Consider the following 12,532-nt stretch of genomic DNA (forward strand, 5'->3'; position numbering starts at 1 on the left):
AAGTTAGACTAGACTACAAATCAACCACGAAAAAACCAAGTATATGCTGCTAACAAACGTATGGGAAGCGAACTAAGCGAACCATTGGTAGATGCAGTTATCGACGATCTCAAAGAAATGAACGTGAAAAACTGGTGGCGCTTAGATTAGATTAGATTTGTGGGGGATTGCATAATTCCAAGCACTAAGTATAGCTACTTTTAGGCTATTTAAGTGAGTATTAAATATATTCGTACAATAAAAATTACAGCTCTCCGCATTTCAGCTTCACTCTTTTGGTTGCTATCGAATCAAAAGTTATGTTGCTAAGGTGTTTGCCAACCTAACTACGCGCGCCGTGTACAGCTACATACATACCTATGTATGTATGTAAACATATATGCATCTTTACAATGCATTTTCCTAGCAAAATCTAATATTTTCTATACAGGCACTCATTGTGCCTCACCAGCTGAAACATCAACGTTCTTATGAAGAGCCATTTGCCGTGATGCAATGCGTTGAGTTGAGTGGATACGTGCTCAATTGAGTGGGTTCATTTTGGGTTAAGTTGCTAAATATTGAGCAACAATAGTTGAAGGAATGGATGATATGAAGCGTCACGTCGCTTTGTTTGTGTTAGTAGCAGTGTGTTTAATGTGATTTATTCAATAGCCAGCTGATGCATTCACATTGACTCGTAGCATTCAATACACTCACACATACATACATATGCACGAGCAAACAAAGAGCTGCTGCACCAATGCCTTCGGTATTGAATGTGCTATGACCCCTTTATCCTTATATTGCCCATTATTTTCAGCAGTGCTTTTGTGCAAATTTGCGCTCTCGCCTTAATCGGCACGCACAGTGAGACTATCCAACGTCTCGCACTCACTCTCTGCCTCTGTCAAGGCTTTTCCAATTGCACCAACAGTGCAGTTTATATGAGTAAGTACCACAAACATACATACATACATATATATATATATACAAATAGTATAGTATTTGAATTGCAGGTGATTTAATGCATTCTAATATCCGGCTCTTCTCAGTTGAAGCGCAGACTTGCCGCTTAGCCAACTGCCAGCTGCCAGCTGCCACGACTGGCTGCATCAACAATTCATTTAGTGCTTATGCAAAAACAACAAACAGCAAACTAGTACTTAGATTTTCGGCATTCAATTGGGCGCATTGAATCACAACGCACACACTCTTGCACGCCACTGTACATCTTACGCACCCTTCAACGCGCCCACTTGCCAAATGTATTCTGCCAGCACACAATGCTTGCCCACTTTTTCCATGCGCGCCTTTGTCTAGTTGTTGTCGCCTTGCAAGCACTAAGCAAATTGAATTCGAAGGATGGCGGGCAGTCAAGCTAACAGACACGCAAGCAAGCAGGCAGGCAGGCAGGAAGGAAGGAAGGAAGGAAGCCAGGAAGGATATGAGTGGCAGGCAGCGATGCAATCGGCTTGAGCTTTACGCCCGTGCAACTGTATGAGAGTGAGCGTGAGAATGTGTGCGCGTTGTGGGTATTTGGTTGACGTTGGTGAAACACTGCGGGGTTAGGGAAGACAAAGGAAGCCTTAGGTTGAGGACAACATCCATCGGAACTGACTTAGACGGCGCTACTTTGCTTTGGCTTACCCGAAATACTCGAATTGTTATAGCTAGCCGACTCAAGTGTATTTGTAGTGGTGGCGTATGCCTGTAAATATTTACATGCGTGAATATACTTACATACAGACCTACGAGGGATCCCTGCCTCTTTAAAGTGCCGAAAATCCCGGGGTTGTTGGCAAGTAGTACCAGGATTCTCGGGACTTGTAATTTTTTTACGAAGCTCATGAAATGGTACAGAAAAATTCCCTTTTATTGAAAAGAGATAAATTGAAGAGTACTTCGAGGTCACAACTCTTTTACCGATAAAAACGCGCTCGGTTTTTTGGGTTGAACCTTCAACTCTCCATCTACTATAGATATGCTTGTATATCCTTACAAATATTATATGTATATACCCTATGATCAGAAAGTACCGGTAATATTTAAATAAAAGAAAACAGAGCTAAATTTCAGACAAATTTATTCTATCTCCTTCAAAATATGACCCGTCTGAAGCAACACACATGTGCCAACGTGTAACCCAGTCCTCCATGCACTCCTAGTAGGCCGACGAAAGGATGACCTTCAGCTCCTCAGTCGCATTCTCTTTGATCTCCTCTATCGACTGAAATCTCCTTCCACGAAGTGGTAACTTCAACTTGGGAAACAAAATAAAGTCATACGGGGCCGCACAATGGTATTTACTAAGGGTTTAATCAAATAATCCAGAGTAAATAGGGCTCGGTGCAATGGCGCGTTATCATCATGCAAAATCCAAAAATTGTTTGCCCACATTTCCGGCCGTTTGTCTGTGTTTGTGTCTTACAGCCCTACCAACATAAGAAAAAAATATGGACCGGTTCCCACGTGCGCGGTTTGTTTAAATTAAACACTCCCGCTACTTTTTGATCATAGTGTATGCAGCAGGATAAACCCTTTAGACTCCCTTTATTCTGGACTCTCCATCCAATGTTTCCTGAATTCCCCGTCTTCCCAGTTTCTTACAAATTACTTTAGCTTTAGTGTGCACATAAAGAATTCCAGTTCTCGGAATTTTGAGATAGTTACTAAGCAGTCCGCATGTTCGTTGCTATCATAACCTTCATGTTCTGGTACCCAGTCCGACAAAACAATGTTCTTTGCCCCCAAGCTATTGAGAGAAACATTTTTCAACGAGTTTGGAGGTTGTTACGTGCGACTGGTGTACACATAAGGACTCCTGGCAGCCTGGCAAAATTCACATGCGCTTTATTTCCACGTGTGCCCCTTTGAGGTCACTCTCAGTCACAGATTTCTATACCATGGATTTCCGCCTGAAAGACTGTGAGATAACCGCCAAATGGTATCGATCTTTCAAAGTTCAGCGCAATGGCACCTGCATCCGTTTTACCATCCGCAAGCTTTGACCCATCTATGTACCAGATTTCCGGGACCGATTGAACTTATGGGTTACCACTCTCCCAAAGTACCCGATGTTAAATAGTTATCTTGAGCTTCCCTCAGGTCTTGCGCACAGGAGCTATTGTATCGCGCAATCGCTCTACATTATTGTTTCTTTGTTTGAAAGTGGGTTATTCCCAGCAGTGAACTGAGTGTTTTAGTGCGTAAAATTCTCATTGCGCCAGTTATGCCAAAGTATGCAAGTCGTCATCCCAGTCAGCTTGCGCAATTTTAAATTTTGGATAGCTTTCATCTCGATGAGGCAAGGGGGCGTGACTACTCCCATATATATATATATATATATAATTGGCGCGTACACCCTTTTTTGGGTGTTTGGCCGAGCTCCTCCTCGTATTTGTGGTGTGCGCCTTGATGTTGTTCCATACAAACTGAAATTTTTATATGGCACATCTGTGGAAGTGGAAGCATAAAATCAAATCCATACTCATTGAGCAAAATGGGCGTTCTAGGAGAAGAGGCGTGGACCGAATAGCACACATACTAACTGAACTTTTAACAATGGAAGTAGGTAGAGTACTAGCGAAAAGATAGATAAGTATGCATGTATGTACATATATGTGATTTTACAAAATGTGTAACCTGTCACAACTTTGTATCTATAAGTCGTCTCTTCGTGGATTCAAGGTTCTGGATAGTGATTCAGATTTAAATTTTTTTTTTAATATTTAGTGATCCAGATCATGATCCACCGATATTTCACCCTACACGATCAATAAATATCGCGATATCGTCTATAGTTCGCAGATGCTTTGTGATTAACACCCATTTTACCTAAGTGTTATAGACGGATAGGTAAATATTTTTAAGAAAAATCTAATATAATAAAAAAATTTTTGTGTTTTACTGCGTTGCCACTTGAAGTATATTGCAAAATTAGCAACTTAACACAAATTTTACTGGAGTTTTAAGAAATAGGTATCAAATGAAAGGTTAAGCACCTTTAAGAAAAAAACATTTTTGTATGGTGCTGCTTGATAATTTTTGTTTTTGTAAAAATAGTATCTTTTAACGGACTTAATTTGAATTTATATTTAAGAATATCAGGTGAAAAGTGCAATAACTTTTCCATTTATGAATTTATTTATTTTTTTTTATTTATGAATTAAGCAACACAGTTAAAAGCACACTTCTAATGAACTTTGAAGTACTTGAGAGTGATGAATCAAAAAGGATTTCTTAGGGGGTACAACTATGGGTAACTTACCCAATTATGTGCAAACGTCTTCGGAGCCCAAAAAGACATATGTAAGAATGAAATATATAACTCCTCTATTGGAATCCAAAATTGGAAGTTAAATTATTTTATTACTTATTCCTGAAAACATCTGAAAAGTATACAGAAAATGTAGAAGACGCTCTTAATTGGACGGCTTCTATTACACCGCGTTTCACACATTCTGTCCTATGAACCAAATATACTTTTTCGGAAAGGGGATAAAAATAAAAATACACGTGTATCGGCGATTTTCATTTACACGTCACAATTTTTGTTTTTTTGTATTTTATAAGTTTAAACGAGAATTCTTGTACGCATATTATGGCTATACAACACGATCTCAGGATTAGCTTACGGAATTGAATGAAATTGGGCACACAGATAGTGTATCACATTTCTAGACTTTTCACCTAGGTGTTGCCACTGACAATGTTTCAAAACGCTGCCACCTGTTCGAAATTAAAAAAAAAAATTGCATTAGATATGCCGATGTGGGTATCAAAAGAAAGGTATTTCACTCCGCATTACAATAGAGATATAAAACCCCGAATTTTTTTATTAATTTTATTATATTAAAATTAAAAATTGTTACATTAAAAATTTTAATGCTTTTAAAGGAACTTAGGCCTTTTATTTTTGCGTTTGTAAGCATTTGTGTCAGTATCGCGACAAATAGACCAACAGTATTCACCAAGCATATGCGTAATGTCTTGTCCTTTAAAGCGCTTTTCAATAGCCGCAATGTCCTGATGGAACCTTTCGCCATGTTCATCGCTACAAGCTCCTAAATCACCAGGGAAACAATCTAAATGATTGTGAAGGAAATGGATCTTTAGCGACATTAATATGCCCATTTCGCCATATGCCGAAATCATTTCTGCAACAATATTTTTATAATTGTCAGCTCGTTTGTTGCCAAGAAATTGCTCAATAACGGCAACTGTGCCTTTCCATGCACGTTGTTCGATAGCATTCAATTTTGATGAAAATTCATAACTTGCAACTATGTTTTTTATCTGCGGACCACTGAAAACACCTTAAATTATACACATCATTAAAAAAATAAAGTTACTAAAAGCCTTCGTAAAAAAATACCTGCATGAATCTTTGCGCCGCTCAGTTTCGGAAAAATATTGCGCAAATGTGCAATCGCCTCGCCCTCACGATCCAGTTTTTTGACAAAATTTGATACGGCACCGAGCTTAATGTATAGTGATGGCAAAATGATTTGAGATGGCTGCACTAATGGTAGATTTTCTATACTTTCTACGCCTACTTTGTAGCATGTTCGCGGCTTCCACTTAAATTCAGTGTAATGCTGATCTCTTTTGCGACCTTCCCATGTACACAAAAAGCACTGGTGGGTTGGAAATCCACGCTTAACACCCATTTCCACGAGTCTGCCTGCAGAAATTCAGCGCGATTGGATCACGGAAAAAGGGTTAAAATTGATCCAAAGTTTTTCACACAGGCGGACTACGAGCTCTATATTTTATACATAAAAAACAAAAAATTCTGACGTGTACATGAAAATCGCCGATACACGTTATTTTTATTTTTTCTCCCCTTTCCGAAAAAGTATAGTTGGTTTATAGGACAGAAAAAAATCCGTTTTTGTAACGCAGTGTTATACGCATAGCTCCTAATTTGGCTTGAGGAACCGAATTGCTCGTTTTCACTGCGTACCGTCCTCACCCACGTCAACTCTGGGCGATCACGGCCTCTTTTCCCTTGTAGATTCCCTTCAAAAGCCATTTTTGCTATACTGCTGTTGTTTTTACGCAACGTGTGCCCAATTTCTCCTTTTGATTTCAGAATTAGTGGATATATGGTTTGTGAGAGCGTGAAGATTCTTGTTTGTGATGGTAACTGGTCAGAAGTTAAATAGCCAAGTTACATAATAAAAAGGAGAAGAAACAATTTTTATGCTGCTGAAATCTGCTTAAAATACAGAGATTGACTTTTATAACTTTTTTTAACCCAGCGTAACCGCACACTTTCACGTAAAAGCTATTCAAGAAAAATTTTATACGCATGTGAAACTGTAGATTTTATTTGTACAGTAATGCTACAATCAAGATTTGATTTTTTGATTTTCTTATGGCTGAAAAAGTTTAAAGAACTTTAAAGTTTCAAAGGACTAAATATTCCAAAAAAATTTTAAATTCTTCTACCCACTCTAGAATGTTAATATGAAAATTAAACGAAAAGAGGATTTACTCAGCTATTAAAAAAAGGTTTCCTTACTTTTCGCCAGGACATTATTGATGTCCTTTAAAAAAAGGATACTTATATATTATTGCAATTTCTTAACGAATTAATTTGAAAAAAAAAACAAAAATAAAAATATATAATATGTTAACGGTATATAAATGCAGTAATTAAAATTAAATTAAAAAAATAGCTAAACTTTCTTCCTATGATAAAAAGTATACTGAATGGATACCTAGTTTTGCTCTGCATATCTCGATATCCCGAAAATCCCGGGAACATAAAAATCAAGAAATTTACATCTTTAAAACGCACACATGCCTATACATACATAGAATTGTATCTTCCAGCTAAAGCTGATTTTCGTTTGTATTTGTTTGAAAATTTGAAGCGCAATATCTGGCAAATGCCCGAAATGAAGTAGCTTTTCGCATACGTCTTGATGCATTGGCATAGATATGCACAGTTATACGCACATACACACATACATATACTGCATGAATGTTAATAAAAAATGAAGACGAAAAGTGAAAAGGAAATTCGCTAAAATACATTCACCGCTTTGTGAATGCACAAAACAAGCAGAAAGGATGGAAAAACAGCAAAAAAGAAAAAGTGAAAAAGTTATAATGAAGCCACTCAGTCTGCCGAGTAACACATCAGCCTTTCAGACTATGCACTACTCAAGACAAACTAGCAGCTCCACAGCTCCTTAGCAAACAAACCGTCGTCCGTCCTTAACGTATGTTCGCAAATACACACATACACACATGCAGACGTATTAACCCTTTAGCCTTGTGTGTTTGGTTTTGCTTTCGTTTGCCTTTCTGAATGGACTGCCTCAATCTCGCCGCTTAAAAAATAGCTGTGGGAAAATTTGGAAATTTCAAACTCGATAGTCTCGAGTGGGCCAAAGCCGCAATATGAACCACAACTACATACAATTACACATCGAAAACCAACTGGCTGTTAGCTGACAGCCAGCGGCCGGCCGTCGTTAGGCAGGCAGGAAGTGTTTGGTTTGTTTGCACTTTCATTCGATTGAATATTTAACTCAGTTTTTACATATGCTTCAAGTATTTGCAGTATTTAAATTTAAATTGTTTACATATTCGGTTTTAAATGGTCAGTGGCGTAAATGCTTAGGGGATTAAAAGCTTTACGGTGAAATCCGGAAAGCGCTGGAAAGAAAAAGGATTTGAATTTTGAAGCTAAGGACTTCCGACTGAGGTGCAATAAGAGGGATACAATGAAGAGTGCAATAGGGGCGGATCAAAGTAGAGTAATCGAATAAAATAAGCTGTATTCGAGAAATTAGCGAAGCTCCTTTTAGAATTGAAAAACCCACGTGATTTCAACGAAAGAAATGATTTATAGTTTTAAATTAAATTAAATGACATACCATTATTTCCAGCTGATAATTTTTGTTTGCAATTATTTACACAAGTTTAATAAAAAATATTTAAACCAATTGGTTTTATATGAAACAAAAATGACTCCTAGCATTTTTTTTTCAAATAATTTATTTTTATGAAAATATAAGTTTTTGTTAAAGAAAAGTTACTCTTTGCATTTTAGCCATCCTTTTCCAGACACCGTTACATGCAGTGCATTAAATGACTATTGCATTGGGACCTTTTGATAATTTCTTGACAATTTTTTTGTTTCGTATTTAAGTTTAATAATTCTCCTACCATAAAAATCCAAGTTTTAACTTTATGCAAGTTCAAAAAAGAAAAAAAAGAATTCAACAAATTTTCGTCAAAATTTCAAATTTTTTTAATTAGAATCTTTAGAAAATTTTCGAGTAAGCAGTTTTATTTCCAACTGAATTTTGATATAATAAAGTTGAAGTTCCAAGTGGCTCCAAAGTCTCGGTGACTTCACTGCTTACATAGATTCGATTTCATTCGAGCAATGGGCTGTGTTAAGTTGCTCTTTAACCCATTAAATCCCAACCTTATATAAAACAATTTTTTTTTAAATGCGTTTATAAAACGTTTATTGAAATAGTGTAATTAAGCTCCTTAAAAAAAAACACGAAAAAAAATCAAAGAAATGCATTTTTTGGGCTGTACCCAATCGAGTACAATGGGATAATATGTATATACATTGCCTGTATATGAAAATATGGAGTATTAAATAAAAAGACACTTTCAAAGACTTCCTTGGTTATTAGTTCGGTTAACAGTATGGAAGTTTTTGAAACATTCTCTCTCTACGCAAAGGGCTACATTGCATAACTCGCAAATCCATCGAATTCTTTGGTGACACTCCCTGCACCTCAGCTGATTCGATATCCTTTTGGGAAAATGGTTATATGAGGAACCAGCTATTGATGCCGTTGTCGATCGTTTTGAAGATATGTCCCGGATATTATAATTGCGTAAATAAAATCGCACAATTTCACGTTGGTATTGCAACAAGTCGCATTGACTCTTACTTGCCATTTTATAAAGCTTCCATGCGTTTACTACGTACGAGCTTATCATTGTGGTGAAAAGAGGCCACCACCATTTCTTTCCTCTAAACTTTATATTGCAAGTATTCAAAGCTTGGTCGTGGAGGTCAACTCCTCCCATTCCTGAGTTGTATTCCGCTATCAACTTCGGCTGATGGGCATTCACCTTGCGCCTCTCTTGTCTTGACCATCGTTTGATGGTATGTATAGGTTCAATTCTATCAAAGTTTGTTCCCACTGTCACAACGCTATTGTCATTCCACGTCACAAAAAGTATTCCTGAGTCAGAAAACCTACAAAATTTGATACAAAACAACTATTCAAATAAATCATTATGATAAACTCACATAAAATCAAACGGGGAGACCGTTGCTTCTTTTGTAGTTCTTTGTTCGTTTTCAGAGGACATTTTTTGGTCCGCCGTTCCGGAACAGTCCCAGTAGCCTTAAATCCTTGTTCCTTCAAAATTCTAAGAAGGTCATATGACGTAAAGAAGAATCAAAAAATACGATTCCAAGGTTGGAATATCATCACGCAATATATTATCCTCTTCAATGTCCTTCTCATCTGTGTCACAGTGGGTATTTGGCGGTATAATAGCGAAGTCGAAGTGACTACGGTCGCTTGATTCAATATAGTCGGTGGCCGCAGAAAGGTTATGAAACCTCTTTCCGTAAAATTTTTTTACATCCATTACCAAATCTACATGAAATATGCACACAAAATATATATGAATGTTCCCACTGTACCCATGCGAGTACACTAGAATTTAAACCTACCGAAATGCACTTTTCCACAACTTTTTTCGTTTTTTTGGTATAAAGTATACAAATTATATGTATTATGAATATTACAACACTGAAATTTTTCCGTGATAACTTAGATTTTGTCAAACAGAGAGCTTATTGCAAACTTAACCATGAAAAGAAGAAAAATAGCAAAGGTGCACGCAAAGGCAAGTGAATAACGGATAACGGGACTCAAAAAAAAGAAGGAGAAACATGTGTATTCCTTTTCGACATTTCTCTGTATTATAAAGTGGCGAGTACATTTAAAAATTTGTAAGCGTTGGCTTTTGACGTCGTTTCGAAAAAGATGCTTTTTCTGTTCTCAAGCGAGTACAATGGGATCGAATGGGTTAAGTTAAGTTGTTTGTTCGATTGCTGCTCATTGGCATAGACTTGTGATTTCAGAAAATCTCGGAAGGAAAAGTTCAGCGGAGTCAAATCGCGCGATCTTGGTGACCAATTGACATCCTATCCGCGAAAGGTTACCAAATTCTCACATCGTCTTATTTTGTGGCGTCAGTGACCGCATAATAAAGACAAAATATTCAATAATTGCCGTCTCAATCTGGCAACATCTACGTGTCCTTGGTCGCAAATACCTATATTTATGCGACTAATTTTGTAGAATTGAAAGCAAAAACTCTTTTTACCACAGTTTGTAATAAGACTGACCTTAGCCCGGTGCAGCTTGGCAATATTTTTAGTTTGACCATCTGGAGTGCAGGCGAATAAATCGGTAGATTTTCTAATGCCGGAACGTGCAAAATTTGCACCCTCTGGTTGGTTGGTTGGTTTAAGTGGTGATTCTTCCAGAATCCAACTAGCGGTTCCGCAACATTTTATTGCCACATCCTCGTTACCAAATTGTTTACCAGTTGTTTACAGCATGACTATATCCAGTCTGTGCGGTTCAGGAACCTTATCAGGTTGTTGACATCTAAGCCCGACAGCTGTTCCAGACTCTCGAGTAGCGATTTACCCAGGGTTAACATTCTGTCCTTCCATAGGGCAGGGCATTGGCAGAGGAAATCGAAGATTGTTTCCTTTTTCTCCGGTTGTTTACAACTGTGACAGTATGTGTTGTGAGGGATGCCCATTTTGGCCGCTTGTTCTCCCACAGATCAAAAGCCTGTTATAACTGCCGTTAGTCTCCAGGCGTCCCGTTGTTTCATGTTTATTCATGGTAGATCCCCTTCTTGCCAGTTAATCTGCTTTTTCATTACCTTCAATGCTCCGATGTCTCGGCACCCAGATTAAGGTAACTTTATGGTTTACGCTCAAGTTGGTAAGGCTAATCCTGCTTTGTTCCACCAGTTTAGAGGTTGTTGTCGCCGAATCTAGTGCCTGGATTGCAGCTTGGTTATCCGAAAGAATAGCGATACGGCCCTTAAAAGAGGGATCTGCGACTAGTAACCTACAAGCGTCCCAATTGCCAGTACTTCCACCTGGAAAACACTGCAAGCATTAGGGAGACGCACAGATTTTCCAATTTTAAGTCTGTGAGAATATATGCCAGCTCCAACACCACAATCCATTTTACTGCCATCTGTATAGACTGTAGTGTCGAAGTTGTTTAGTGAGAATCCCCTATTCCATTCTTTCCTGGATTGAAAGAGAGTCGCAAATTCCTACTGAATGTTACCGTCGGGACGATGTAGTCAGTCCTCTTCGAGGTATACTGGGTTCGTCGCAGTAATAGACTGACATGGTCATGAGTTTTTTCCTTCCAGCGACACGCTTCATTTAACCCTCCGATGTTCGGTGCCTTATGATGCGGTAAGTGCATCATAAGGGTCTGCCCAGACCCATACAAATAATGTAAGAAATACGGTTTTAAAAATAATTTTATTTATTTATTTGATCGGATTAGTATTAATTACGAAGAGCAATTGGGTTTACAACTATATAGTTGCATGGAATATTCATTAAGACATATGGGACGATTACATTTGCTGCAGTTATAACGAGTTTTACGTCGCTTTTTCGAAGAAGAAGCAGTAGCAGTAGCACGATGACCGTGTTGAAGCAACTTGAGCATATGATTGTTGCTGTGCTGCATCTGATGTCGATGGACAAGATTCCGGTACCTAAAAGTAGCGAAATAATTTATTTTAAATTAGTAAATATGAATACATGCATACACATATCTTTATACGCGGAGATATATGTAGGTGTGTATATAATTCATACTCACCTTGATATTGAAAAGATTCATTGCTTGTCTTATATGAGCAAACCTCCATACTAATGGGTTAGTCGCGCGTTTCGTCATATGTGGGATAACTAGCTGCCGTGCCAATTCAATGATAAATGAGCGCCTCTTATCACTCTGCTTTGCCGGATTCAGCTCGTCATAGATGATGAATGAGGCCAAACCGACAATATCAAGCATATTATAAGACATTGACAGTGGCCAACGGTTTGTCGAGCGTTTGCACGAATAGCCAGTCAACATTTGATCCCTTGTATCTACCCCCGCTTTAAATTTATTGTAGTCCAAAATTTGATCTGGCTTAAATCCTTTCAATGGATCGGTGCTTTGACGGTAATGGGCAGTGGATAACATAATTACTGGCTTTTTCGGCTTTGCCATATACGAGCACAGAGCGATATTATTATTGTGATAACAAAATAAAGTGCTTTTAACATTACGCTTCGGGTTAAGCAATTCCTGCGGAATGAAGGTCTTATTTTTTCTTACGGTACCGACGAAAGCCACTACGATCCATAAACATTTCTGCCAAGTGGTATGTTGGAAAAAAATTGTCAGCATAAACAGTCCTACCGCTGTCCATATAATTTTCCATCAAT

At 37.9% G+C, this 12,532-nt stretch overlaps 2 protein-coding genes across 5 annotated transcripts in view; both read right to left on the reverse strand.

Moving 5' to 3' along the window:
• Positions 1-12,532, reverse strand: part of LOC129247763 (helix-loop-helix protein delilah) — an 85,730-nt gene that overhangs the window by 33,078 nt on the left and 40,120 nt on the right. The window lies entirely within an intron of this gene.
• LOC129247785 (uncharacterized) lies at positions 11,527-12,315 on the reverse strand. The gene is made up of 2 exons (XM_054887096.1): positions 11,916-12,315; positions 11,527-11,808 (listed from the first exon to the last, which is right to left on the reverse strand). Exons 1-2 carry the CDS (start codon positions 12,312-12,314, stop codon positions 11,692-11,694), a joined length of 516 nt encoding a protein of 171 aa, XP_054743071.1. The 5' UTR covers position 12,315; the 3' UTR covers positions 11,527-11,691.

Source organism: Anastrepha obliqua, chromosome 1 (genome assembly GCF_027943255.1).
Source record: "Anastrepha obliqua isolate idAnaObli1 chromosome 1, idAnaObli1_1.0, whole genome shotgun sequence".
NCBI lineage: Eukaryota > Metazoa > Arthropoda > Insecta > Diptera > Tephritidae > Anastrepha > Anastrepha obliqua.

Coding starts and splice junctions, on each gene's coding strand:
- LOC129247785 (XM_054887096.1), bottom strand. CDS start 12,314: ATGGCAAAGCCGAAAAAGCCAGTAATTATGTTATCCACTGCCCATTAC. Junction 11,809..11,915: donor TGAATCTTTTCAATATCAAG/GTGAGTATGAAT, acceptor CGCTACTTTTAG/GTACCGGAATCTTGTCCATC.